The sequence below is a fragment of the Onychomys torridus genome, chromosome 8, assembly GCF_903995425.1.
Source record: "Onychomys torridus chromosome 8, mOncTor1.1, whole genome shotgun sequence".
Classification (NCBI taxonomy): Eukaryota; Metazoa; Chordata; class Mammalia; order Rodentia; family Cricetidae; genus Onychomys; species Onychomys torridus.
The window spans coordinates 104,291,888-104,318,494 of record NC_050450.1 but is presented as its reverse complement, the minus strand read 5'-3'; the positions used below and the strand labels follow the sequence as shown (position 1 = coordinate 104,318,494).

The following is a 26,607-nucleotide window of genomic DNA, read 5'->3' as shown; positions in this document are numbered from 1 at the left end:
GAGACCGACTGCTCTCCCTTCTTCCAGAGCGTTCAGTGGCTGTAGTAGGGTGGCTGACCCTGGCATGGGGTTTGTCGATGGGATGTCACAGAGGGTCACCTGGGTGACTACTTCTCCTTTGTTCCTGTAGAAGGGAAAGGGCCACGGTAGGAATGCTTCCCAATGAGGAGCTGAAGATGGTGACGCTGCATCTCATCGGATCCCTGGAGGACTCTGGAGTTGAGCCTACTTCCCTGCTTCCCACGAGAAAAGAAATAATGCATGAACCTGTGATGAAACTCCTCCTAGCTGACGGGCTTTTCTACTGCTGCTTATCCTTTGCCTTCTCCGAGAAGAGTCGGGCTTCCAAATTACTTTATTACAGTGAGGTAAGAGGAGAGTGGGTGGGGAAGGGAGATGGGGTAGCTCAGTTTGCCGGATGTACAGCATAAACTGGGCGTGTGATATAGGCCGTGATTGCAGCGCTTGGGATCAGAGGTCAAAATCATCCTCAGCTACATAATAGTGAGTTGAGGCCAGCCTGGGCTACAAGGTAATTGTCTTCCCCTCACACCCCTCAAAAAGTAAAAAACGACACAGAGTGGGTGTCACCTATAGAACCACTTAGGGTGAGCAGAAAACCCCACACCTTTTGAGATCACAGAAATCTATACGGATTGTGGAAAGAGAGCAAAGGAATATGGTTTGGCTTATCTGTATGAAGGTTTGTTTTTATTCTTTTTTTTTAATTTTTAATTTTATTTATTTATTTATTTTTTGGAGCTGAGGATCAAACCCAGGGCCTAGTGCTTGCTAGGCAAGTGCTCTACCACTGAGCTAAATCCCCAACCCCTTGCTTTTATTCTAAAGGCAATGGAGAGGCACAGATTGATTTCTGAGAGAGGCTTCCAGTCAGTTCCACATGCACAGAGCTCATGCTGGCTGATGGGTGGAGACTGGATTATGAGGTTCACTCCTGCTTAAGTGTCAGAAGCAGACTTGGATCTGCAGAGTGGGACCCATGGCATGCTCCCATCAGGAAGTGCTGGGGTCTGAGGAGAGGGGAGGCTCCCACTCTTGGTCGATGGAGTCAGAGACTTGTGAATGGGCAAAAGGAAAGAGCTCTCACCACACACTTTTGCTATTAAGAAATTCCATTTTGGCCCAGACCCGAAGCAGTGGATCCAGTCAATGCTGGATTTATAACTGGCAAAACAAGGGGCTTAGATACACACACACACACTGCTTTGTTTTCCTCAGGCATTTGTCACAGCATGAGATCAAACACATTATGTGACAACCAAAATGAGACCTAGCTGTAGGGTGTTAGTGGTTCACCCCAGTGACCCCAATAGCCTCAACAGTGGGTAGGCTGAGGCAGACATTGAGTTTGGTGTCATCCTGGGCTACATGAGGTTCGGAGATAAGGCCAGAGAGCTTATGATCCTTCTCTGGTGGTTCCTGACTGGAGCTTACATCCTTGCTTTGGAGGGAAACCTGTTAACAAGCGTTATCAACTCTGAGGATCACAACCTGTGCCCAAGTCAGGTCTAGCCACCTTCCTCAATATGCCAATTAAATCGGGGCTCAACAGTTAAGAGCAATGGCTACTCTTCCAGAGTTATGTTCCCAGCACCAGGTAGCTTCTGGACTGGCGCTCCAGTACCAGGGGATCTCACGCCCTCTTCTGGCCCCTTTGGGCGTGCATACACATGGTGCACAGACATACATGCAGGTGCAACACCCATGTGCATTTAAAAAAAAGAAATCTTCTTTTTTTTCTTTTTTTTTCCTAGGCGGTGGTGGCACACTCCTGTAATCCCAGCACTCAGGAGGCAGAGGCAGGTGGATCTCTGAGAGTTCGAGGCCAGCCTGGTTTACAGAGCTAGTCCAGGACAGGCTCCAAAGCTACAGAGAAACCCTGTCTCGAAAAACCAAAAAAAAAAAAAAAAAAAAAAAAAAATCTAGCCGGGCCGTGGTGGTGCACACCTTTAATCCCATCATTCGGGAGGCAGAGGCAGGTGGATCTTTGTGAGTTCAAGGGCAGCCTGGTCTACAGAGCGAGATCCAGGAAAGGCACAAAGCTACACAGAGAAACCCTCGAAAAACAGACAAACAAACTTCAGGGCTGGAGAGATGGCTCAGCGGGTAAGAGCACTGACTGCTCAGCCAGAGGTCCTGAGTTCAATTCCCAGCACCCACATGGTGGCTCACAACCGTCTATAGTGGGATCTGGTGCACTCTTCCACCATAAAGCTGCACATGCAGATAGAGCACTCATATACATAAATGAATAAAATCTTTTTTAAAAAATCCAAATTGACGGTGGAAAGCAGAAAACAGGGTGGTACTCAATGTGGCCACATCGGGCAGAGGGGCAAAGGAATCCAGTGAGCCCCACAAGTCTGCCTCCTCGGATCGGATCCAGAAGTGAGGTTAAAATTCAAAGAGAAGGCAAGGATTTGCCCCCCTGAGCGGTCCCACCCACCACTGACCCGTCCTTGTCTGGTTCGCTGACCAGTCGTGGGAGCTGTGTGCACTCCCTGTGGGAGACGACTCCCCTCAGGCTGGTGCCTTCTCCTTCTCCCAGCATGGCGTTCCCAGGGAAAATGCCCGCTTCTCTGGGCTCCGCTCTTCCAAAGTCTGAATGTCTCCTGCAGAATGGCGTCACTTCTGTCGGGCCCGTCTACACAAAGGTAAAGGAAAACACACGCTCTCCCGGTTTACACAGGCGCACTCGGGCGGGCTGAGGCGGTCGGAGCGAGGGGGCGGCTCACCTGCAGACACAGGACAGGGTGAGGGAACGCCTCCATGACAAAGCTCTGGAGCATCTCAGTACTATTGCCGGCCACTTTTAATAGACATCCCAGCCTGCGCACGCGCAAGCATGGCGGGCGGAGGGGTGTGTGTCTGCCGAGCGCTTATTTACCATAGAGAGACGAGAGGCTAGATTGCCTCCAGTCCCTGAGGCCGACATCTTGGCTCCTGGCAGGCATTCTGAAAACGTCTGGAGCCACTACTAAGCTTGGCTCGTACCATTTCAAATCGTGAACTTAAAACACCTGTCCTGGGAGACTCAAAACCAGGCGGCCACGCGAATCGGAGGCGCATCTGCCAGAATTGGCTCTCGAGGCGACGCCTACCTCCCCGCCCTTGTCCGAGATGGCGGCGGTGAGGCCGCTCTAGCCGGGCGGCCTCGGCCCCGCGGAGGGGCGCGGCCCTGGCGTAGGAGCGGCTGAGGACCCGTCACGCCCCGCCCCTCCGCGCCCGCCCCGGCCTGCCGGTCGCCGCTGTCGTCGTCACAGCTGCGCCCGCGTCCGGCCCCGCGCGCACCGCCGGCCCCGCGCCTCGGGCGGAGGATGCCCAGGAAGCTGCCGCTGCTGCCCCCGCTGTCCGCGTGCTCGGCTCTCCGCGTCCCGCGGGCCCGGCCCGCCGCCCCGCCGGCCATGAACGCCGCCCGCACCGGCTACCGAGTCTTCTCGGCCAACTCCACGGCCGCCTGCACCGAGCTAGCCAAGCGCATCACCGAGTAAGCGCAGTGGTTCCCGGCTTGGCCTGGAGCCTCCCCCGCCCCCACCTCCGTCCTGGGGGGCCGAAGCTTCGGGCCGACTCCTGGGGAAGTCAATGCTCGCATCCCAGCCAGGGCCGCGGAGCATCACCCTGGAGAGGTTTCCTGTGGTCTCTATGTGACCATCGCCATCTCCAGTCCTCCCTGACGAGACCGGCTGTGTGGGTCTAGCCTCAGACCGAAGGCCCTAAGAAGGGCAGGGAGAAGGGAGCTCAGAACTACAGGGGGCCTGGCGGGGGAGAGCCATGATTCCAAGTATGTTGGATCAGTTAGCTGTACAAAAGAAGTCTTTGCTCAGGGGTGTGTGTGCATGTGTATATGTTAGTTAGCCTCTGACCTTAAGGGACCTGTGGGGCCTTGCGATGTCTTCCCAGGCTTGCTGTTATCACCTCGCTAACACTGGCCGAGGGACGTGGTTGGATTTGTTCTGTTGTTTTTAACCTTACTTGTAAAATGTGGGTGATTCTGTGGGGTGGGAGGGCAAGCCTGAGTTAGTGGGAAATACTGGAGATGAGTCCTGCAGAAAGAGCAGGGTCTCCCAGTGGCCTTTGATAGTACCTGTCTACTGAAAAGCCCTTTTTCCCTTTTGCAGAAAACTAGAGCCCCAATATAAAGAGCCTTAAGGGCCCTTTTTAAAAATAAGCTTTTTAGAACTACGTAACAAAATGCATCCTTTGTCCTCACCATTGATGTTTATAGTTGCTTAGCTGCTTCTTTGGCCTGTGTTCTCTGTTTATGAGACTGGCTTTCACTGTAGCCGCTGCTGGCCTGGAATTTACAAAGCAGACCCCACTGGCCGTGAATTCTGAGAGATCTGCCTGCCTCTGCCACGGGGATACTGGGATCAAAGGCCTGTGCCACCACACCCCGTCCTTGGCTTTTGTTTTCCGAGATAAGATCTCTGTAGCCCAGGCCAGCCTATGTCATCTTCAGGTTCTAGCCTCCCTGACGCTGGCTTTAAAGGTGTGCACCTGGACTCCAGGCTTGACTTTGAACATTTAAGGTCATTTTTTTTCTTTCTTTCTTTCTTTCTTTCTTTCTCTTTTTTTTGGAGCTGAGGTTCGAACCCAGGGCCTTACGCTTGCTAGGCGCTCTACCACTGAGCTAAATCCCCAACCCTAAGGTCATTTTCATATTTCAGAAATTCTAAGCTCCACCTGTTTTATTATCAGTTGGACTTTGAAGTAGGTTTAGGAGAGTGTAGGAAAGAGTTCTGCATTCTGCTGCCTGCTTTCTGTTTCTAAACCCTAATTATGGTCTTTCTTGTCAAGGCCAACTACAATACTCACTGCAAACAGGAAGCTTGAATTTGTTGATATTGGGTCAGATTTGTCACATAATGACCTTGCCTTGAGAAAGCCCGAGGAAGGGCACTTTAAAAATTAATGGGTTTGCCTTGTTTGTTATGCTAATTCTTCAGAACGCTGTGAAGGTCCTATAACAATACATATCTATAAATGCAGTGTCTGATTCATATGCTGAGTTCGTACTGCATTTATCCGACTCTGTTCTCTTTCCTCTTTTTTTTTAAAGAGAGTTAGGGTCTTGCTATGTAGTCCTGGCTGGCTTCACCTTACAGCAATCCTCCTGCCTCAGCTTTCAGAATAATGGGTTAATTAACACCCCCCCACCCCCTTTTCTTGTAATAGGCGTCTTGGTGCTGAACTGGGGAAGTCTGTTGTATACCAGGAGACCAATGGAGGTAAGTTAAAGTCGGTTTGTTTTTCGTTTAGAGTTTGTCATTGCCCTTTGAGGCAGCATCTCATGTAGCCTAGGTTGGCTTGACGCTCTGCCCTGTCTCCCTGGTGCTGGGATTACAAGCACGCACCGCCGCTCTGGCTTCATTCCCTTTTTCCGTTTAGAGAGGTGTTCACTGTATAACCCATCCAAGCCTCAAACTCACGATCATCTTGCTTCTGCATCTCCAGTAATACCACATGGGCATTGGTTCCCTCTTCCCACCATGTGGGGTCCAAGGAATCAAACTCAGGTTGTGTGCCTTCATCCTCTGCACCATCTTGCTGGGTCGGCCCTTGTTGTTGGTTTGGAACCTGCTACGCAGCTGAGAATGATTTTGATTTTTGAATTCCTTACCTATGTTCTTTAGCCGTCTGTGGATTGTGGGCATGTACCTGTTGGTTTTTATTTTTACTCCTTGTTCTTTGGGGGCCCACCACCCAGCTCCCAAATAAATACACAGAGGCTTATTCTAACATGAATGTCCGGCCTTAGCTTGGCTTGTTTCTAGCCAGCTTTTTTTTTTTTCTTCTCCTTTTCTGGGGTGGAAGGGAGTGTCGAGACAGGATTTTTCTATGTAGCTTTGGAGCCTGTCCTGAAACTTGCTCTGTAGATCAGGGATACACCTGGCTCTGCCTCCTGAGTGCTGGGGTTAAAGGTGTGTGCCACCATTGCCCGCTAGCCAGCTTTTCTTAAATTATCCTGTCTATCTCTTGCCTCTGGGTTTTACCTTTTTTTATTCTCTATACCTTTTTTCCCTCTTACTCCATTACTGGCTGTGTAGCTGGGTACCTGGAGCCCTCCTCTCCTCCTTATTTCCGCTCCTCCCTCTTCTCTTCCTTCTATTTATTCTTTCTGCCTGCTCACCCCACCTATCCTTTCTTGCTATTGGCCGTACAACTCTTTATTGGACCATCAGGTGTTTTAGATGGACAAAATAACACAGCTTTACAGAGCTAAACAAATGCAACATAAAAGAATGCAAAATATCTTTGTATCATTAAACAAATATTCCACAGCATAAACGAATGTAACACATTTTATTTTATTTTATTTTTTATTTTTTTGGTTTTTTGAGACAGGGTTTCTCTGTGTAGCTTTGCGCCTTTCCTGGAACTCACTTGGTAGCCCAGGCTAGCCTCGAACTCACAGAGATCCGCCTGGCTCTGCCTCCTGAGTGCTGGGATTAAAGGCGTGTGCCACCACTGCCCAGCATGTAACACATTTTAAACTAATATTCCACAACATGTACCATCATGCCCAGCTCAGTCGCTTTTTTGGTGGTTGTTTTTGTTTTTTTAACATGCTTTTGCCTTGTTTCCTTGGCCACACAAGAACTTACCACTCAGGCCTGGAACTTGGGATCCTCCTGCCTTAGCCATGTAGCACCATCACGCCTCAAAAGCTGGCATACTTTCACAAGTAGATAGTGCTCTAATTTTTGTTTGTTTTATGTGTGGTGGTGTGCATATGTGTGGATGCACATGTGGAGGTCAGAGGACAAGCTTTGGGACTCAGTTCTTTGCTGTTTTGTTGAAGCAGAGTCTCTCTTACTGTTTCTGCTGTTCTGCATAGACAGCTGGGGTTGTAGATACCAGCCACTGCATGTGCTCGTGCCTATGTGTGTTTGCACGCCTGTGTGTGTGCTTGTGTATGTTTGCACGCCTGAGTGTGTACTAGGGACTGAGCTCACGTCATCAGGCTCACATAGCAAGTACTTTGCTCATTGGTGTCCTGATACGTGAATCTAACACAGAAATGTTTTCTTTCCAGCGTTAGCGTCTGTGTCCTTAGTCCTTACCTCTCCTTAGATCCTGACTGTTGTTCTCCTTGATGTCTGCTTTTGCACACGGATGCACAGATCCTGTTTTATAATAAGTAAAGGAGAGGTGCATAGAATGCTGTTTTTTCTTCTCCTTTGGGTTCTATTTGGTAAATATGACCTCATTAGGACATCGAATGATAGCGTGACTGAAAGTCCTCTTTGGTGGGGGTGGAGAAAGTGTTTGCTCTGCGTCTGTGACCTCAGTGCTGGAGGGACAGATACAGGCGATCTCTGGGGCTCCAGGGCAGTCAGCCGAGGAGTGTCAGTGAGCTGAGTAGTGGAAGACCCTGTCTGAGAGCGGAGGTGAAAGTGACTGAGAAGACACCTGATGGTGACATTCAGACACTCTGGCAGTCACATTCCTTTCAAAAGCTGTCCTCTTTTCTTTCCTTTTTTTGAAAATACAAATGTATAGACTGTCGTACTGGGCTAGGGGCCCAGTTTTGTTTCCCTCTGGGTTGTGTGGAAAACTAAGTATAACATGAACATTTGAAGGTATCTGACTGTCCCACTAATAATACTATGTCATAATCTAGGAGAGCTGCATACCTCAGGATATCTGCTCTTTTTTTTTTTTTTTTTTTTTTTTTCTGAGACAGGGTTTCTCTATGTAGTTTTGGTGCCTGTTCTGGAGCTTGCTCTGTAGATCAGGCTGGCTTTGAACTCACAGAGATCAGCCTGCTTCAGACTCCCGAGTGCTGGGATTAAAGGTGTGCGCCACCACCGCCTGCCTCATTCTGCTCTTATTCATTGTAGAAAAAGACACTGAAGAGGTGTTGTGGTCCATGCCTGTGATCTGGTTCTGCCCACTTACCACCTGGTCTTCAGTCAGTCTGTGTGCTTTCCCACTGTCTCCTTGTTGTCGATCCTGCACTGCGATCATTTTCTTCTCATGGGAGCCAAGGACTACCACCTCCACCCCAGCTTTGCTTTCCTATCACTTTGTGTGTGTGTGTGTGTGTGTGTGTGTGTGTATTGGTGTTTTGCCTGCATTCATGTCTGTGTGAGGGTGTTGGATCCTCTGACACTGGAGTTTACAGACAGTTGTGAGCTGACATGTTGCCATGTGGGTACTGGGAATTGAACCTGGGTCCTCTGGAAGAGTAGTTAGTGCTTTAATTGCTGAGGCAGGGTTTTTCTGTGTAACAGAGCCCTGGCTGTTCTGGAACTCACTTTGTAGACCAGACTGTCTTGGGCTCACAGAAATCTGCCTGCCTCCTGAACACTGGGATTAAAAGCACATGCTACCATGCCAAGCTCCTGTCATGTTTAAGAAGAAAACCCAGTGCTCTCTGGTTGGTCTTCCTTGGCTTCTTGACCTGTGCATCTCTTCTCTCATACTCTCTGCTCCCCAGTGGTCTGAGTGACCACGACTGTTGGCAAATGGCCCCTCCCCTGCTGTGCTGCCGGCTTCCCGGAAGGCCGCTATTCTTGCCTTGCTTGCCATGACCTGTCTGTGGCAGCTGGGCCAGACTGAGACCGTGTTCATCCCGAGACTGAGACTGTGTTCATCCCGTTGGGCCAGGTCCTCTCCAGGACCCAGCGCAGGGCCTGTCAGGGGATGCCTCTGCGTTTGTTGAAAGGCTAACAGGTGTTAAGTTTCGGCTTCTTCATTTGCTGTAGACCCTTTCTTCAGTGTCTTTTCATATCTTCATTTTGGACAGCTTTTGGAACTTTTTGGACTGTTTGACACATTGGTTGGTTTTGTCTTCTTTCACCCCAACCTGGCCTCTGTGTGAACATTTTAGTTACGACTTGGATTATGCCAGGTGGGGCTGCTCAGAATCCCCTTTATTCTAGCTGTTGTCTGCTTACTGCACCATGAATACTTAAACCTGAATACTTTTTTTTTCTTTAGAAACAAGAGTTGAAATCAAAGAGTCTGTTCGTGGCCAAGATATTTTCATTATACAGACAATACCCAGGTAAGACTTGGCACCATTCGGGAGTCCATTTTCCTCTGAGGAACATCCTGATATAATTGGTTATCTTTTCATGTGAACAAGAATCCAGGGTTGATTTTTGTTATTGTTTTGTTTTAGATTATAAATTTGTGCTTGGCTTGAGGCCAAGGCAGAAGGGTAATTCAAGGCCTGCTTGGACCTCAGAACCAGTTTAGGCCACACTGGGCAACTTAGTCAGACCTGCCTCAAAGAGTAAAGAAAATGCCAAGCACAGTGGCGCACACCTTTAATCTTAGCACTCAGGAGGCAGAGACAGGCAGATCTCTGTTTCAGGCCAGCCAAGGCTACATAGTGAGACCCTGTCTTGGAAAGAAAACAAAAACATTTTTTTTTTTTAACATTTATTTAGTGGAGGTGAGGGTGCCAAGTACATGAGGAGAGCAGAGGACAACATGGAGGGATTAGTTCTCTTGTTCTGCCCTGAGTCCTAGATGGATCTAACTCATCAGTGTTAGCAGGAAGCCATCCATCTCATCGGCCCTTTTCCATGGTTTTGATATGCACTTTAGAAGTGAGAAAGAAGAGGCTAAGGAAATAGTTCAGTGGTGAAGTACTTACCTGGAATGTGCAAGGTCCTGGGTTCAGTCCCTGGCACTGTCCAGAATATAAGAGAGAAGACCTGAGGGGCTGGCCGAGAGGATCCGCAGGGAAATGGATTATGCATTCTTTTGCTCTTTCTCCTTTTACCAGTATCAGACAAGGTACCTTCAATTCAGGAAGCATGGAAAGCACTCTGAAATCTTAACTGGACATTTCTAGGTGTGGTAGGCACAGGGCCATCTTGGCGGGGTCACAGTGCCTTGTTAATTTATCTCCTGACTGTGGGTTTTTGATGCTGTACTGCCCATAAGGACGCTTCTTACTGTGTGCGTTACATATATGTACCTGATACTGTCTGCTGCTGGTTTTTTGGGGGTTTTTTTTGTTTGTTTTGTTTTTGTTTGTTTTTTTTGAGACAGGGTTTCTCTGTGTAGCTTTGTGCCTTTCCTGGATCTCACTCTGTAGCCCAGGCTGGCCTCGAACTCACAGAGATCCACCTGCCTCTGCCTCCCGAGTGCTGGGATTACAGGCCTGTGCCACCACCGCCCGCCTGTCTGCTGTTGTAACCCATGGCTGTCTCCACTGGACAGCTGACTTTCCTGAGCCAGCTGTGAATCCTATAGAAGTAGTTACAGCCTACCCCGATGTCTGGTTTTCTCACATTTCCCCTCCTAGAAATATCTTCCCTGAGAAGTTCACACAGCTTGTTCACTCAGGCCTTTGTTCAAACAGCATGTGATTAGAGAGGCCTTTGCTTCCGAGGTCTCCTCAGCTTTAAGAGCACGTAATAAGGAAGCGGATGGTCCCATGGCTGCTCTGGGGCAATGAGCATTATGGGCACATTGTGGACTCCTTTATCTCTGGAGATAAAAACGGTTTTCATGAAATCCTAGGCCCTTGGCCGGCCCCAGAAACTACCTGACTTATGGAGCCCTTCTCTGAGGGTGGAGAAGACAGAGCCTCAGCTTTTCAGCCCCGGGTGGACCAGCTTTTTCACTAATCTTCCTCCAAAGACAGGGCTAGGTGGCAGAGTCCCTAGGCTGCCCTGTCTAGCTTTGTGATGGCCAGAAGGTGCGTGTCATAGGAAGACTCATTTAGGAATCTTGTTACTAAGCACTGGGTCGCAGGAGAAGCTGGAATTGAGCTGTGACTTGACATTTCCCTTCTCCAGGAAAAGTCACACTGGCTGCTTTGGGGCAACTAGTGAGCCAGCCGTGAGCAGCCCTCTGGGTACCTTTGCTGTGTCTGGGGAGGAGCTAAGGTTGTGGTCTCACAGTGGAGATCCTGGTGATGTGGGCACATAACATGGATGGCATAATGGCAGGGGGTTTGTGAGCAGTCTGCCTGATGAGTACAGACCATTTAAGTGTGGCTGTTAGAACAGGACATTGGTAAGTGTCTTGTTTGCATGGTTGAGACTCTGACACCTGGGCAAAGTATCTTCTGAGTTTTATTTATTGATTTATTTGTTTATTTTTCCCTTAAATGCTAGGGATCACATTCAAGACTTGATGGTAGGCAGGAGACCTCCTAAGCTATTCCAGTGCATTTCTTTAAAAAACATTTTTTGTTTGTTTTTGTTTTTCTAGACAGGGTTTCTCTGTGTAGTCCTGGCTTTTCTTGGAACTTGATCTGCAGACCAGGCCTCGAATTCACAGAGATCCACCTGCCTCTGCCTCCCCAGTGCTGGGCCCAAAAGGTGTGCCATCACTGTCTGGCTATCAGTGCTTTTCTTAATGGTAGGACTGAACTAACAAGACTGAATCTCCTCTCTTTTCTAAAATAGGGTCTTGATATGCAGCCCAGGCTAGCTTCCAACTTGAGTTTGTACCCGCAGCTTCCTGAGACCTAGGATGGAGGTGTGTGCCACCAGGCCCAGTGAAACAATTTTTGTTTTTTGGAGACCGTTTCACTCTGTAGCCCAAGCTGGCCTCAAACTTCTGATTTCTTGTTCTTTGCTTCTCAAGTGTTTATTAGAGGCATTACACCAACAAGCCCAGCTGAAAACAGAAAGCCTCCGGACCGATTCAGAGACTCAACAGACACAGCAAAGGTACCCAGAGGGCTGCTCACGGCTGGCTCACTAGTTGCCCCAAAGCAGCCAGTGTGACTTTTCCTGGAGAAGGGAAATGTCAAGTCACAGCTCAATTCCAGCTTCTCCTGCGGCCCAGTGCTTAGTATTTTCTCTCCCTTTATCATTTTATCTATTGTACTATTAGTTTCTCATGGCTGTGACAGAATGCCTGACACATTAGCTTATGGCTTGATGATGCAGACCACAGTGGGGATCCCAGCACTGGGAGCTTTCTGTCAGGAAGCTCAGGGGCCCAGCTTGGTTTTAAGACTTAATCTTTTCATTTATGGGTATGTTTGTGTGTCTGTGTGTGGTTGTTCACACCTTTAACCCTAGCACTCGGGAGACTAAGGCCAGCCTGGTCTGCATAGTGAGTTCTAGGACAACCATAGTGTGACCCTGTTTTTAAGTTTTATTTATTATGTATACAGTGTTCTCCCTGCAGGTCAGAAGAGGGCACCAGATCTTATTACAGATGGTTGTGAGCCATCACGTGGTTGCTAGGAATTGAACTCAGGACCTCTGGAAGAACAGCCAGTGCTCTTAACCTCTGAGTCATCTCTCCAGCCCTGTGGAACCCTGTCTTAACAAAACAACAACAAAAGACAGTGATCCTCCCAAATTTAGGCTTGTACCCTCATGCTGACTCTAAGTTTTGGGTTCTGTACATTTTGAAATCCTTATTACTATTATTATTTGTGTGGGGGGGTGTTTTGCTGTGTACCACATGTGTGCCTGGTGCCCACTAAGGTCAGAAGAGGATATTAGAACTGGAGTTGGAACAGTGGTGAGCTGCTATGTAGATGTTAGGAACAGAATCTGGGTCTTCTGGAAGACCATTGAGCCATCTCTCCAGCCCCTGAAATTCTTGTTATAGCTGAGCTTGTTCTTACATGTCCTTGTCGGTATGGAAGTCACAGTCCACAAAGGCTCACTATTTTAAAATGTTATTTCCCTTTGTGCATTAGTAGCCCAGGCTGGCCTTGAACTCACACACCCGCTGCCTGGCTCCTTTGACTTTTAAAGTGATAGACGTGAAAGAAGGAAGCACCCAGGGGCTGGGCGTGGTGATCCCAACGCCGAGCGGAGTGAAGAGGGAGGACACGGAGTGAAGAGGGAGGACACAGTCTGCCGGGCTGCTTGGGGCTGGAGAGATGGCTTAGTGTAAGAGCACTCACTGTTCTTGTGGAGGACTGGAGTTTGGTTCCTTGTAGCATCTGCATGGTGGTTGACAACCATCCATAACTCCAGTTCTAAGAAATCTTCTGACCTCCATGGTCACCAGGCACACACGCGGTGCACAAACATGCATGCAAGCAAGCAAAACACTCATACAGATAAATAAATTTAAAAAAAAAAATACCATGTGGGCTGGGCAGTGGTGGCACACACCTTTAATCCCAGTACTGGGGAGGCAGAGGCAGGTGGATCTCTGTGAGTTTGAGACCAGCCTGGTCTACAGTGAGTTCCAGGACAGCCAGAGCTGTTACACAGAGAAACCCTGTCTCTTTTTTTCTTCTTCTTTTTTCTTTTCTTTTTCTTTTTTTTTTTTTTTTTTAAAGATTTGCTTATTTATTTATTATGTATATAGAAGAGGGTGCCAGATCTCATTACAGATGGTTGTGAGCCACCATGTGGGTGCTGGGAATTGAACTCAGGGCCTCTGGAAGAGCAGTCAGTGCATTAACCTCTGAGCCATCTCTCCAGCCCTGAGAAACTCTGTCTCAAAAAACAAAAACAAGGGCTGGAGAGATGGCTCAGCGGTTAATGCACTGGCTGCGCTTCCAGAGGTCCTGAGTTCAATTCCCAGCAACCACATGGTGGCTCCCAACCATCTGTAATGAGATCTGGTGTCTTCTTTTGGCCTGCAGGCATATTTGTAGGCAGAACACTATACATACTAAGTAAATGAATGAAATCTTTTTAAAAAAGAAAGAAAAATTTGGTGAGATAGGTAAGCATGTCCTACTTATACATAACAACTACAAGACCCAGCAGGATGAACTTGGAACATTCTTGACAAAACAGGCTGCCTGCCAAGTCCTCTAAACCCTACTAGCCACAAAACAACTGCCTGTGTTTAATTTGTCTGATGTCTCAGCAGTGGATAAAGCCAACATGACAAAGGCCCCATTGTCACTTTCCTCATCAATAGGTTGGGGACTGGAGGATGTTGAATGTTTGTTTTTGAGACAGGGTCTCTGTAGCCTTGGCTGCCTGGAGTTTGCTATGTAGACTAGGCCACCCTCAAACTCACAGAAATCCACCTGCTTCTGCCTGAGAGCTGGGAGTAAAAGCATTGCATCACCATGCTTGACCATGGGTGTTGAAGTTTTTGGTTACTGGGAAGAGGGAAAAATAGGCAGGAAATGGTAATTCTGAAATCCGGATCTCTCACAGTCACTTATTGCCAGGCCCTTCCCTCAGTGCTCTGCAGAACCCATGGCATCAGGCAGCTGTGTACAATGCATGCCATAACAAGGCCAGCCAGACTTGGATATCAGAGTCTACTAGATGAACTCCAGCCCTGCTTGTGTTCTTGGTGCAGCGATTTGGTAGAAGGCCACACAGTGTTGGCGGAGGAAGAATAGGTGTAGTTCTGGATGGCGGGCATTGCTCCTTGAGCTGCGTTGGCTGCCCAGGGGAAATGACTATGGCAAGAGTGGTCCCAGTGTGCTGTGGCCTTCTGAGGGGGCCTGTCTATTGCTGTTGGTCCCCAGCCCCACCAGCTGGCCAGCTCCATAAGTGCTCCATAAATAATTGATGGTTGAACTAAAATTAACCCAATGTTATGAATTCCCAAGTGCCCTGGAAGTGGATGCTTTTTGTTGACTGTACCAAAAGACTGTCTTCTGGTCCTTGATGCTATCCTTGGGCATTATTACTTTGGAAATAGGAAGAAGACAGATGCTCTAGCTTCCTTCAGAGGAAAGAAATACCTGGCAAGGAAGGAGGCTTGACCAGGGCCATGTGGAGCACCTGGGTTGTCTTGAAGACCAGCCCTAAATGTGTACTTACACTGGGAGAGATGTGTTTTGTTTTGTGTTTCAGACTTACTGTGTGTACAAGTGCCCTCAGAGACCAGGGGCATTAAGTTTATAAAACTATATCCTTCAAACTTTACAGAGCTAAAAGCTAAAAGCTTCTTACCATAACCTTTTAATTTTATCTTCCAGTTTGCAGGCATGCTGTGTAAGTAAAATGTTTTCATCATGCCAACACAAAGATCTGTATTCCAGTTCCTCATGACTGACACACATTACACTGCCTGGTGACTGTCCTCATTGTTCGTGCAGTTAAGTTTCTTGTAACCCTCCAGCTCAAGAGAGGTGTAGGCTTACATCTGTCTCCTGCCATCCCATCACATGGACCAGACATGGCCTGTCTCCCTATTCACCTTCAGCTTGCTGCCATTGCCACTGGGGCATTGGATCTTAGGGGACTTGTGTGCTGGAAACTGTGCTCAGGTCAAGGACATTATAAACTCTTACGGCTGAGCCAGAGAGATGTTTTTCAATCAACTCATAGTGATGTGGTAGTCTGAATGTAATTGGCCCCCATAAACTCATAGGGAGCAGCACTATTAGGAGGTGTGGCATTGTTGGAGGAAGTGTGTCACTGGGGGTGGACTTTGAGGTTTCCTGTGCTCAAGATACCGCCCAGTGACACAGTCTACTTCCTCTTGCCTTCTATTCAAGATGTAGATTGATCCTCTGAACTGAAAGTGAGTCCCCCCCCCCCCCATTAAATAGTTTCTTTGTAGGAGTTGCCATGGTGTCTCTTCACAGCAGTTGAAGCCCTAACTAAGATGAATGACTGTGACAGATGTCAGAAATAGATGGTTATGGGGTGGCTGTCATGTGAGGTGTGCTTGAGAGTCGGTGGGAGTTGTCGATAGGAAGCACTCAGCTTCTTCGTTGGTAGCTGCTTGTCTCAGCTCAAGAATTACAGGTAGTCTGCTAGGTGACTGAGGCCAGGGTAAAAATGGCAAGGCAGGGAGGTCAAGTCCCAAATTATTTATTTGATAAGACTTTGAGTCCTGAAAATAGGATAGGAAATCTGAGGAGGGAGCAGGTCCCAGCCTATGGAAAAGAGACAGGAATTTCTCTTGGTGGATTTTTTTAAATGATATTTTGAGGCCAGGTGGTAGTGTCGCACCCCTTTAATCCCAGCACTTGGGAAGCAGAGCCAGGCAGATCTCTGAGTTTGAGGCCAGCCTGGTCTATGGAGTGAGTTCCTATTTGGTTTCCCCCTTTTTAATGTTTGTTTGTTTGTTTTTGGCAGGGAGTGGGGGCAGAGTTTCAGCATGTATCCCTGGTTGTCCTGGAATTCTCTGTGTAGACAGGCTGTCGTTGAACTCTCAAAAATCCACTTGCCTCTCTGCATGTATATGTGTGTGAGGGTATTAGATTTCCCTGGAACTGGAGTTGCAGACAGTTGTGAGCTACCATGTGGGTACTGGGATTTGAAACCAGATCCTCTGGAAGAGCATCCACTGCTCTTAACCACTGAGCTGTCTCTCCAGCCCCTATTTGTGGTTGTCTTATTTCTAACAGAGATATACATAGAGTACTTTAACCTTAGGAGTTTCGTGTGTTTAAATATTGAAGAATAAAATTGTCAGTAAGAGGAAGTCTTTGTAGCTGCTCAGTCCTTCAAGAGAGGCAGACAGGCTGGTCAGCACAGTGGGTTCCAGGTCTGCCTGGCAGTCTAGACAGACCCTGTATCAGGGAATAGCCTAACTGACCTGCAAATTCAGGATCATTTGATTCTGCTGGGTGATGGTAGCATTGCACTTTCCTTTATGTGGGCAGCCTGACTCCTGCCTGTCTGCTCTAGAACTGCACATGGAAAGCCTGATGGCCCCAGAGAAGAGGGTATTTGAGAATGAGTATGGCATCTGCCAGAGACACGGGGGCAAGAGCTTGAGATCTTGTAGAAAGGTCCATCACCTCTGCAGAGTGACATTGGTTTCCATAGGGACAAACCTTTCTTAGATACCCTTCAGGGTTATGTTGCCTTCTCTTGTCTTTGTCAGGAATGTTTGAGGGGAAGAAAGGACAGGGGGGTTGTGAAAAGTTCCAAGATTTCCTCACTCCTCTCACCTTCCCCATGAGAAAGACAAAATTCTGTTCATGACAGTTGTGGCCTCCGTCTGAATCCCTGACTGAGTCCCAGCAGGTGTCAAGTAACTGTGGTTCCTGACATGGAAGAAACAGGCAAAGATGGGGGGGAGGGGCGTCACTGCTGTAGGTTTCAGTGACCACAACTAAGAACTGTCTGACCCAGCTAAAAAGAGAAGTCACTACGCTTGCTCTGTGCTCTGTGCTCATGAGGAGCCATCACAGACCAGTGTGCTGGTGAAATGCCTATCAGGCCTGATGTTGTGTGACTAAAGCCTTGCTGCTTAATATGTAGATTTGACTCCAAGGCACTCTTTCCTGTTGTAGAGATGTAAACACAGCTGTGATGGAGTTACTGATTATGGCCTATGCACTGAAGACCGCCTGTGCCAGGAACATCATCGGTGTCATCCCCTACTTCCCCTACAGCAAGCAAAGCAAGATGAGGAAGAGGGGCTCCATTGTGTGCAAGCTCCTGGCATCCATGCTGGCAAAAGCCGGTGAGTATGAGTAGAGGTCCTAGGGTCCCAGCACTAGATAGAGCCTCTCCCTGCTGCAGGTCAGGTTCCACCTCAGTATCTGGTTTGGGATCTGTCTCTCTCCATGTTCACTAATGACATGTTCTTGTTCCCTTTTCCATTGTTTGGAAGGGGTATATGGGCTGAGGTCTTAACTTCTTGGTGTTTCCTCTGTCTTAGTGGGCATGCTGTAGTGCTTTCTCTGATGTCTTTGTGGTGGTACTTTGCCATCATCTTGTCACCTGTATTTTAACTGGCAGGCTTGGCATTCTTGTGAAGCTCAAGCTTCAGGCCGACTGTCTTTGCCTGGGTTGATGCATTAATTGATCAGTTTTACTTTGGTGTTTCTTGGCTCACCCCTCCCCGCCTCTCCCCGCCTGTCTGTGTAGCAGCTCACACTTCATTCCCCGAGTAGAGCAGGGCATGCTTCCCGTCCTGGAAAATAGACCGAATAGCAGTGGACAGTGACTGAGGATTTCCCTGTCTGCTGTCTGTTAAGAGTACTGGTTCTCAGGTCTGGGAGACCATGACCTTTGATCACATGCAGTGTTATTTGTCCATGTCCCTTTCTCTGAGAATGCTCTCACACCGTTCTTGTAACTTAGGGAATATTGGACGCTTCAGGGTCTTACACTTGTGCTGCCAGTCTCTTAGGTTTCTCTGCTTCTGTTTCTTTTTGAGGGAGCCATAGTCTGTAGTGATTTATTTTATAGTCTTTGGTGAGCCTGTTTTGTTCCTTCCTGCTGCTGCATATTGACTCCATACTCGTGTTTTGACTTCTGACTCCTCTCGCTCTGACCGCGCTGATGACAGAGCAGAAAGCACACCCCTTCAGCTAGTTCTTCATGCCAGGCTCCTTGGCGTTAGTCAGGCGGACACTCTTTTCTCCACGGTGTTGTATCAGGACTAGCTATAGAGCTCGTCCCTAGACCACAGCACCCCTGCCTTCAGTCTTCTGAGCATCTATCTAGTTTATGTCCACTGTGGCCATGAACTTGTAGGGGAGAACTTTGTAATTTTTTGTTTTAAAATTTCAGGTTTAACTCACATTATCACTATGGATCTCCACCAAAAGGAAATACAAGGCTTTTTCAGCTTTCCCGTGGACAACCTTAGAGCCTCACCTTTCCTGCTTCAGTATATCCAGGAAGAAGTGAGGAGCCACCGCAGACCTCCCATGTCCTCAAAGACATGCTGTTTAGTTTTTCCCTGGCATCAGATTTGGTTATTGAAAGGCACATCCCAGAGCTCTCCTTGAGGCTCAGTGCCTACTGCAGCCAGATAGACTCAGCTTCTAGTCATAGAGGGCCATGTTTTCAGAGATGTTAAAAAGAACATTTCCCTCGGAGTGCTTGTGTGCTGACGTTTTCCGAAAGGAAGGCTTTTAACAGTCTTGTTATCTTGGTGTAGTGGTACTTCTTCAGTGATGAGTTGATAATGAAGAAAATGTCAACATGAACTCTAGCACACTTGATTGCTAGTGTGGATTATTAGAAGTCTTAGACCAGTATCCAGATTAAAGTGTTTTGTTTTGTTTTTTCTTGGTAATAATGTTTCAGTATTTTTTTATTTTTCCTTCAAATCTAGATTCCAAATTACAGAAATGCAGTCATTGTAGCTAAGTCTCCTGATGCTGCAAAAAGGTAAATACTCCAGGCATTTCTAATCCCCCAGTGGCTGCTTCTGAAGCCAGAATTAGTTTGAGAACCCAGGGCTGTCATAATGTTGCCAGTAAAAAAGTTCATGGGTTCTAGTTTCCCCACCTCGTTGTCAAATCACCACTCCAAACATGGTGGGTGCCTCCAGCACAGTGTTAGTCAGTTTTCCTCTGGGGGATGGAATTCTTCAGTTTTTCAGGAAAACAGTGAGGCTATGGATATTTTTAGGCAGTGGTCTTCCTTGTTTTTTGTAGACAGCACATTGTGCATGTATCCCGGGCTGTTTCAGGCTCCCTTGGTAGCTGAGGATGACCTTCAGATTCTGATCTCCTGCCTCTACCTCAAGTGCTGCAGTTACTTGAGAGTGACCATGCCTGTGTATGTAGTACTGGGAATTAAGCCCAGCGCCCCATGTCCTGCTAAATGAGCACTCTGCCAGCTAAGTGCCGTCCCCAGCCTGGCATTGATCTTGAAACGTCATTAGAACAGCATTTGAAATGACTTTATAGAATATTGGGGAGAAAAAGACCCAAATGATCTGGAGTCCAGCAGTGGCCCTTGAGGTGTTTATCTGGCCTGGTTTATAGAAATGATTCTTCGTGCTCCCTCAAAGATGGACCGTTGTTTTATCTTTTGATTACTGGAATGGTACTGGGGGCTGTGCATTCTTCCCGTCAGTGTCACCATTGCCAACCATTGTCTTCCTCTCAGGGCTCAGTCCTATGCTGAGAGGCTGCGCCTGGGGCTGGCTGTGATCCACGGAGAAGCTCAGTGCACAGAGCTGGACATGGATGATGGTCGACACTCGCCCCCCATGGTCAAGAACGCTACTGTGCATCCGGGTCTGGAGCTACCCTGTAAGATTTGTTCTGTGTCCTTACTTGTAAACTGAGGAAAATTCTGAATAATTACAGCTGGGTGTAGGATACAGCCTCTTTGAGCTGTTTTGCTTTTTTTTTCTTCCCCGAGACAGGGTTTCTCTATGTAGTTTTGGTGCCTGTCCTGGGCTCTGTAGACCAGGCTGGCCTCGAACTCACAAAGATCCTCCTGGCTCTGCCTCCCGAGTGCTGGGTATGTAATGTGCTTTTAATTTTACTTGTTTTTTTGCTTTTTGGGGATTTCATAATTTTATTTTTTTGATGCTGTACACTTTATTTGGCTATAAAGAGTACAGTCTTCAGATGTTGTTGTAGTAGTTTGGAAGTACTTGAGTGTACAAATAAAACTGATTTTCACTCAGAACAGCCCAGTAGACTGTTATCTGATCCACAGGCCTTATTACTTCACTGTGTCCTCTGGAACAAGGGGAAAACCTTTGTCTTTTTTTTTTTTTTTTTGGCCCAGGGCCTGATCTGTGGCTGCACATTGCATTCAGTTGACATTCTGTGGCCTCATTAAATCCAGAATGGCTCCTCCCTTCTTTGTCTCTGATGACCTTGATACTGTAGAGCAGCACAGATCAGTTATTTTGTAGACTGTCCCTTAATTGGGACTTGTTTATGTCCTCATGCTTAGATAGATTCGAATTTGGGTATTTGGCAGGAACGTCCCAGGAAGCACGTGGTGTCCCATTGCTGGAGAGGCTGATGTTAGCGTCTTGGTTAGGATGGCGCCTGGCAGGCTTCCTACCAGGAAAGTTACACTTTTTTCCTCATTGTCGGTAGCGTTACTGTGGCTACCCACTTCCCATCAGACTCAGCTTCTACTCACAGTTCTCCTGACTCGGTTATTGAGTGAGTCACAGCTATTGACAGGTGGTGTCGTTCCTGTTGTTGCTGCTAGTTTTGAGACAGTCTTGCTTTGAGCCTGGGCTGGGCTTGAGATCTTCTTGCTTCAGCCCCCACCCCCAAGTGCTAGGATTACTAGAGTGCACCACCATGCCTGGCTGCCTATTCCCTCAGAGAGAGAGAGTGAGAGTGAGTGTGTGTGTGTGTGTGTGTGTGTGTGTGTGTGTGTGTGTGTGTACACACATATGTGAGGGTGCTTGCAGAGGCCAAAAGAGGGTTTCAGATCCCTTGGAGCTGAAGTTACCGGCATTTGTGAGCCATCTAATGTGGGTACTGGAATCCAAACTCTGGTCCTCATGACTGAACAGAGCCATCTGAGCCATCTCTCCAGCCACCCCCATAAACCCCCCCCCCCCTTTTTAAGATGGTGTCTTAATGTGTTTCCCACCTGGTCTCAAACTTTCAAGCTGAAATAGTACACTTGTCTCAGCCTCCCACATGGCTACAAGTCCATACCACCATGCCCGCTTCACACGACCAAACTAGAGCTGAGCTGTGTTGAGACAGGGTCTGGATGTGTGCCCAGGCTGGCCTGAAATTCCCAATCCTCCTGCCTCTACCTCTCCAGAGCTGGGATGATCATCTGTTACCATGCCAGACTGCCAACTAATCTGTGTATAAAACATTTGTGACTGCCCAAATTCAAGAGATCACCCTGATTCTGATGGGAAATGAAGAAGTACCTATTAAAGTTGGACCAGAAAATGGTCCAGGCCTCCAGCTTATTCAGGGTGGACACCAGAGCCGTAGGTGGGGTCAGCTGAACTAGTTGTTACATGCTGAGCTGTAAATCACCTGGTGTCACACTGTTTCCTTTCTCCATCTACTACTCTTATAAGAAGTACTTCCCAGTAGTAAAGGCTGCAGGAAGAGCAGAGTACTTAGCTTGTTTTTCTGGGGCTCTGTTGTTGAGACAGGGTCTGATGTAACCCAGGCTGGCCTCAAACTGGCTATATAACTGAAAGTGATCTTAAACTTATGATCCTCCTGCCTCATCTTCCCGCATCCTAGAATCAGGATGGTGTTTGTGCTGCCATGGCCAGTTTTAAGTGGTGCTGGGGAATCAAACCAAAGTTGTCAGGTATGCTAGGCAAGCATTCCCCCAGCAGAGCTACAGCCCCAGCCCCAGCTGGTGTGTTCTATTGAGCCATATTTTTAGTTTATTAAGTATATAGCAAGCCAGAGAGAGACAGACAGACAGACAGATGATAAGATAAATAATCAGAAGGGGTTATTAAGGCAGCCAGCTGGTCCCCATGGAGAGTCTGGAGCAGAGTCCTCTCTGGCGCTGCATCCAAGTAAAAGTACAAAGAGCAGAGAGACACATTGGATACTCACTGTTGGGCAGAAACTGGGGAAGTTGAGGTATCAGTTTGAGTTCAGCTGAGCTTTCTCTCCATGGTGGCTTCCTGCTTCTCTTTGCTACTGTGGCACTTTGACACCGTGGGGTGAACAGTAGTGACCTGCAGATGTTCACAGCCCAGCTGTTCTCAAGGACACAGTATTCTTACTGCTTTTTGTTCTTCTCCCTCCATGTTGCACAGTTTAGGGGGGCTCCTCATCCCCAGACCTGGAGAACATGTAGATACAAACATTCTTGGATCTGAAATGGTATGGGGTTGGGACACCATGTTTCCTGAGCTAGAGTCTCCATGGGTTCAAACGGCATGTGACAATTTAACAATGTGGTATACATTACAGTTTGTTTGTTATACTTGAAATGGAGCCCAAGACTGGTGGTGTGCTGGGCAAGTTCTCCCAGCTGCGTTGAGGATGGGTTTCTACTTGGTGTGTCCTCATGCAGAGGCAGGTTTTATAGTGACATGGAACCTCTGCTTCAGAGTCACTGAGAAAATGATCTGGTAGTTACATCTTGCAAGTCTCTGATTACCAGGGAAGTGTGTGGAACAGACATCTATCTAATACTGAGACTGCAGTGTCCAAATCACTGAGACTAGGCCAGGTGGTGCGGCGCATGCCTGTAATCCCAGCACTTGGGAGACAGAGGCAGGCAGATCTCTGTGAGTTCCCGGACAGCCAAGGCTACACAGAGAAACCCTGTCTCGAAAATCAGAGAGAGGGAGGGAGGGAGAAGGGGAGACAAGTCACCCCCACCCCTTGACTGGGTTTTAGCAGGGCAGCTGTCTCCATTTCTTTGTCAGCCTGGCCAGACACCCTGACAGGACTGTTTCTCTGGTCATGGGCTCCTTTCTGCTCCTCCATTTTCCCACTTTTGCTGTGCACTCTGGTGGCCCTTGGCACAAATGAGTACTGAGTTCTTCAGATGTGGCCAGTCTCACTTGGGAAAAGAGGTAGATGTTCAAAATGACCTCATATAGTGGTGGCTACCATTTAAAAAAACATAAAATACCTCATCAGTACATTTTAATACTGATCATAGATTGATATGGTACAGTTTTTATTTATTATGTATACAGTGATCTGCCTGCATGTATCCCTGCAGGCCGGAAGAGGGCACCAGACCTCATTACAGATGGTTGTGAGCCATCATGTGGGTGCTGGGAATTGAACTCAGGACCTCTGGAAGAGCAGTCAGTGCTCTTAATCTCTGAGCCATCTCTCCAGCCCCATACAGTACAGTTTTAAGTATGCTATGTCAAATAAAATATCAAATTTACCATTTTCAATTTTATGTACATGAATGTTTTGTTTGTATGTATACCATGTGCATGCCTGGTGCTTGAGAGGTCAGAAGAGGGAATAGGACCTCCTGAAACATTGTAAACCATGATGTGGGTGCTGGGATCCCAAGTCCTCCACAGGAGCAACTTTTCTCTTCCTCCAACTCCTGCCTTTTATTTTGACTTACTGTAACTACTAGGAAATTTAAAATCACTTTTGCATCCTGCCTCCTGTTTCTGTGAGCGGTGTTGCTCCAGCTAGCTCCGATTCTTGAGCAAGTCACTCAAGGGGGGTCTGTATGTTAGGTTGTGTAGTCTGTGCTGAAGCTTGTCACCAGGTTGTGATTACATTTATCCAGTTACCCAACTAACTGGGTCTTGTGATTTGTTTTGCTAGTGATGATGGCCAAAGAGAAGCCACCAATAACAGTGGTCGGAGACGTCGGAGGACGCATTGCAATCATAGTGGTATGGGGATGCAGCATCATCATCATCTCATGCACAGCGGTGACACTGGTGGCTTAGTCAGTGTGGGTCTCAGCATGATGGTGGATTCCACTGGATCCATCTGCCCTTCCTTACTCAGTCTCCTTTAAGAAAGTAATAGAATTTTTATATAAATGAATGAGAATTGATGGATAGCCGGCAAATTAAAAGCCCAGTACCTCCCCCATGACCTTCATCTTAGGGGTTCTGGATCCCCTCAGCCCAGCCCAATTGATGATCCTTACATTTCAGGGCCATGAGATAAGCTGAAGATGAGCCTTTCCAGTTGTCCCAGCACAGCTTAGCTTTGTGTTGGCGTGCTGGCCGCTCTCACTAGATCAGAGTCACATCGGCAGCAACTCCCTTAGTTCTCTCTTCCTTTCATGTCACCCTCTCTTGGGACAAAGTAAGCAGCGTGCTGGCTCTGTGGAGTGAGTCACGTGTTTGTGTGAGGGAGGGAAGCTCCTCTGACAGTCATTGTGACAGCTTGAGCTGCCATGCCACACACACCTGGGGACCCCGAGCCTCACTGCTCTGCTGACACTCAGCCCACAGAGGTGCCTCTCTTGCTGGCCCGGGATGCTCAGATCTTGGCCCAGGCATGTGTTCTGATGGTGCTGAAATCATGTGCAGTGGAGAGATACGTGTCTTTCTCAGCTTGGGTTGAGAGTGATTTGAGACTACCTCTCCTTGCAGGATGACATTATTGATGATGTGGAGAGTTTTGTAGCTGCTGCAGAGATCCTGAAAGAGAGAGGTGCTTATAAGATTTATGTCATGGCCACACACGGCATCCTGTCTGCTGAAGCCCCCCGTCTGATTGAGGAGTCCTCCATTGATGAGGTCTGTCTGCTTTAAAGGGCTTAGAACATTCAGTTTGCTACTAGTTTCTGGGAATAATAAAGTGACTCCGTGTTAAGTTGCCTCGTCTCTGGCTAGGGTGTGTACCTATTTAACAGTACTTTTTTTAGCAGCTTCATTTGAGCAGAATGAGCAGTTCAGGATTTGGGATTTGCATAAAGGATTGTTTAGATCTTCATGTTGACAGTAGAGTGACATTTGATACTTGAAATCTCCTGATGATAGTTAAGTTTCAAATGGGGCTGGACATTGTTAGGACTTAAGTTCTGAGCCAATGGATGCTCGGTTTCTAAAATATATTTGTTGGCCAGATGCGATTTTTATGCTTGTAATTTCAGCACTTGAGAGATGAGTTATAGTTAAGCTCTAATTGGAGTTACCTATCGAGACCCTTCCTCAAAGTCAAAACCAAGGTTGGGCTATAACTCAGTGGAGCACACTCACCTGGCATGTGTGAAGTGTTCAGCCCCCATTGCCACTAAAGAAAGCCTCTAGAACAAATGGTTTATGTTTTGGAGCTTGAGCTGGGGGCATTAAATTAAATGTTAGATATGCTTTTCTTTATAACTATTCCCTGACACACACACACAGTAACTGTGCTCTCTGTTGCTTGTTTACTAGGTGGTAGTGACAAACACTGTCCCTCACGAGCTCCAGAAACTGCAGTGTCCCAAGATAAAGACTGTGGACATCAGTTTGATTCTTTCTGAGGCAATTCGGAGAATTCACAATGGCGAGTCCATGGCTTACCTCTTCCGGAACATCACAGTGGATGACTAACTTGGAGCTGTCTTGACCCCGAACCTCCACGTCAGTGTGTCAGCCAGAAATAGGCTGCAGTTAGGAAGTCTCTACAAGGCTGGTGAGGAGGAGGCACTAAGATAGGCAAGAGGACAGAGCTATTGTATAAATGACATGGCCTTCACTGTCTGCCATCATCAACCCTGTTCCTTAATCCTGAGCAGACATTGGAAATCTTACTGGGGTGGAAGAAACCACAGGCAGAGTCTCCATGGCTTGTTTTGTTCAACAGTATCTGCCCTGGGGAAGGCAAGTGGAGTGTTGAACTTGGTCAGGGAGCCGAGTGTCCTCTCCCTGGGCAGGGTTCTAATAAGTCTTGTAGAGAATCCCCTTCCTTTTAGAAACCCCTGTGCCTACTGCCATTGAACAGTGAAGTGTCTGTCTGCTCTCACTGAGCTAGTCAGAGTAGCACCGTCCAGCAGCAGCTGTGTTGCTAGGAAGTTGCAAATAAAAGCTTCTTGTCTCTCTGGTGTCTTGTCTACTGTGGGGCTCCCTGCTCCCCGCTAGATTGTGACAAACCCTCTCTGCACTATGCAGGATACAGAACAGGGTGGTCAGGGTCCAGGGCTGGAATGAACCACAGAGGGGTCTCCCTCAGGCTCCACCCCTTCCTAACCACTAGTGGGAAATGTCTCCTCCATGCTAGGCAAGTGTTCTCTCAGCACACCCTGTCTGCAGCCCTGAAAAGGTGGATGAGCAGCTGTTGGCTGCATTGCCTAAGAGTTCACACACCATCCCAGTCCAGTCTACTCTGTCATCGTCGGGAGGCTTCTGCACACCCAATGGAGCTTCTGTCTTCAAGCCGCACCAGTTCACAGCCAGGCAGCATGGAGAGGAGGGCATCTCAGGAAAGGAAGTAGACCTGCTTATGGGCTCTGCGAGACAGGAAGGACTCTTATTTGTACAATTGTATTTCACTACAGGGAAGTTCCCCACCCCACCCCCTTTTATCCCTGAGGAAGGTTCCCAACCCACAATTAGGACTTGGTGCACATTGGTCTTTTCAAGCACACAAACAAGTTACCTTCTGTTAATGATCCATTC

At 47.8% G+C, this 26,607-nt stretch overlaps 1 protein-coding gene across 2 annotated transcripts; it reads left to right on the top strand.

The window, feature by feature from the left end:
- The first annotated feature begins 3,197 nt into the window (after positions 1-3,197).
- On the top strand, positions 3,198-26,033 carry Prpsap1 (phosphoribosyl pyrophosphate synthetase associated protein 1). 2 transcript variants are annotated; one of them, XM_036196198.1, is made up of 10 exons: positions 3,198-3,508; positions 5,197-5,249; positions 8,968-9,034; positions 17,138-17,310; positions 18,366-18,481; positions 18,916-18,971; positions 19,698-19,843; positions 23,813-23,883; positions 24,598-24,744; positions 25,384-26,033. In XM_036196198.1, the coding sequence occupies exons 1-10, from the start codon at positions 3,339-3,341 to the stop codon at positions 25,540-25,542; spliced, it is 1,158 nt and encodes a 385-aa protein (XP_036052091.1). In that variant the 5' UTR covers positions 3,198-3,338; the 3' UTR covers positions 25,543-26,033. The 2 variants fall into 2 exon arrangements, with proteins under 2 accessions (XP_036052091.1, XP_036052092.1); XM_036196199.1 differs by lacking the exon at positions 3,198-3,508 and adding an exon at positions 3,715-3,802.
- Positions 26,034-26,607: the final 574 nt, after the last annotated feature.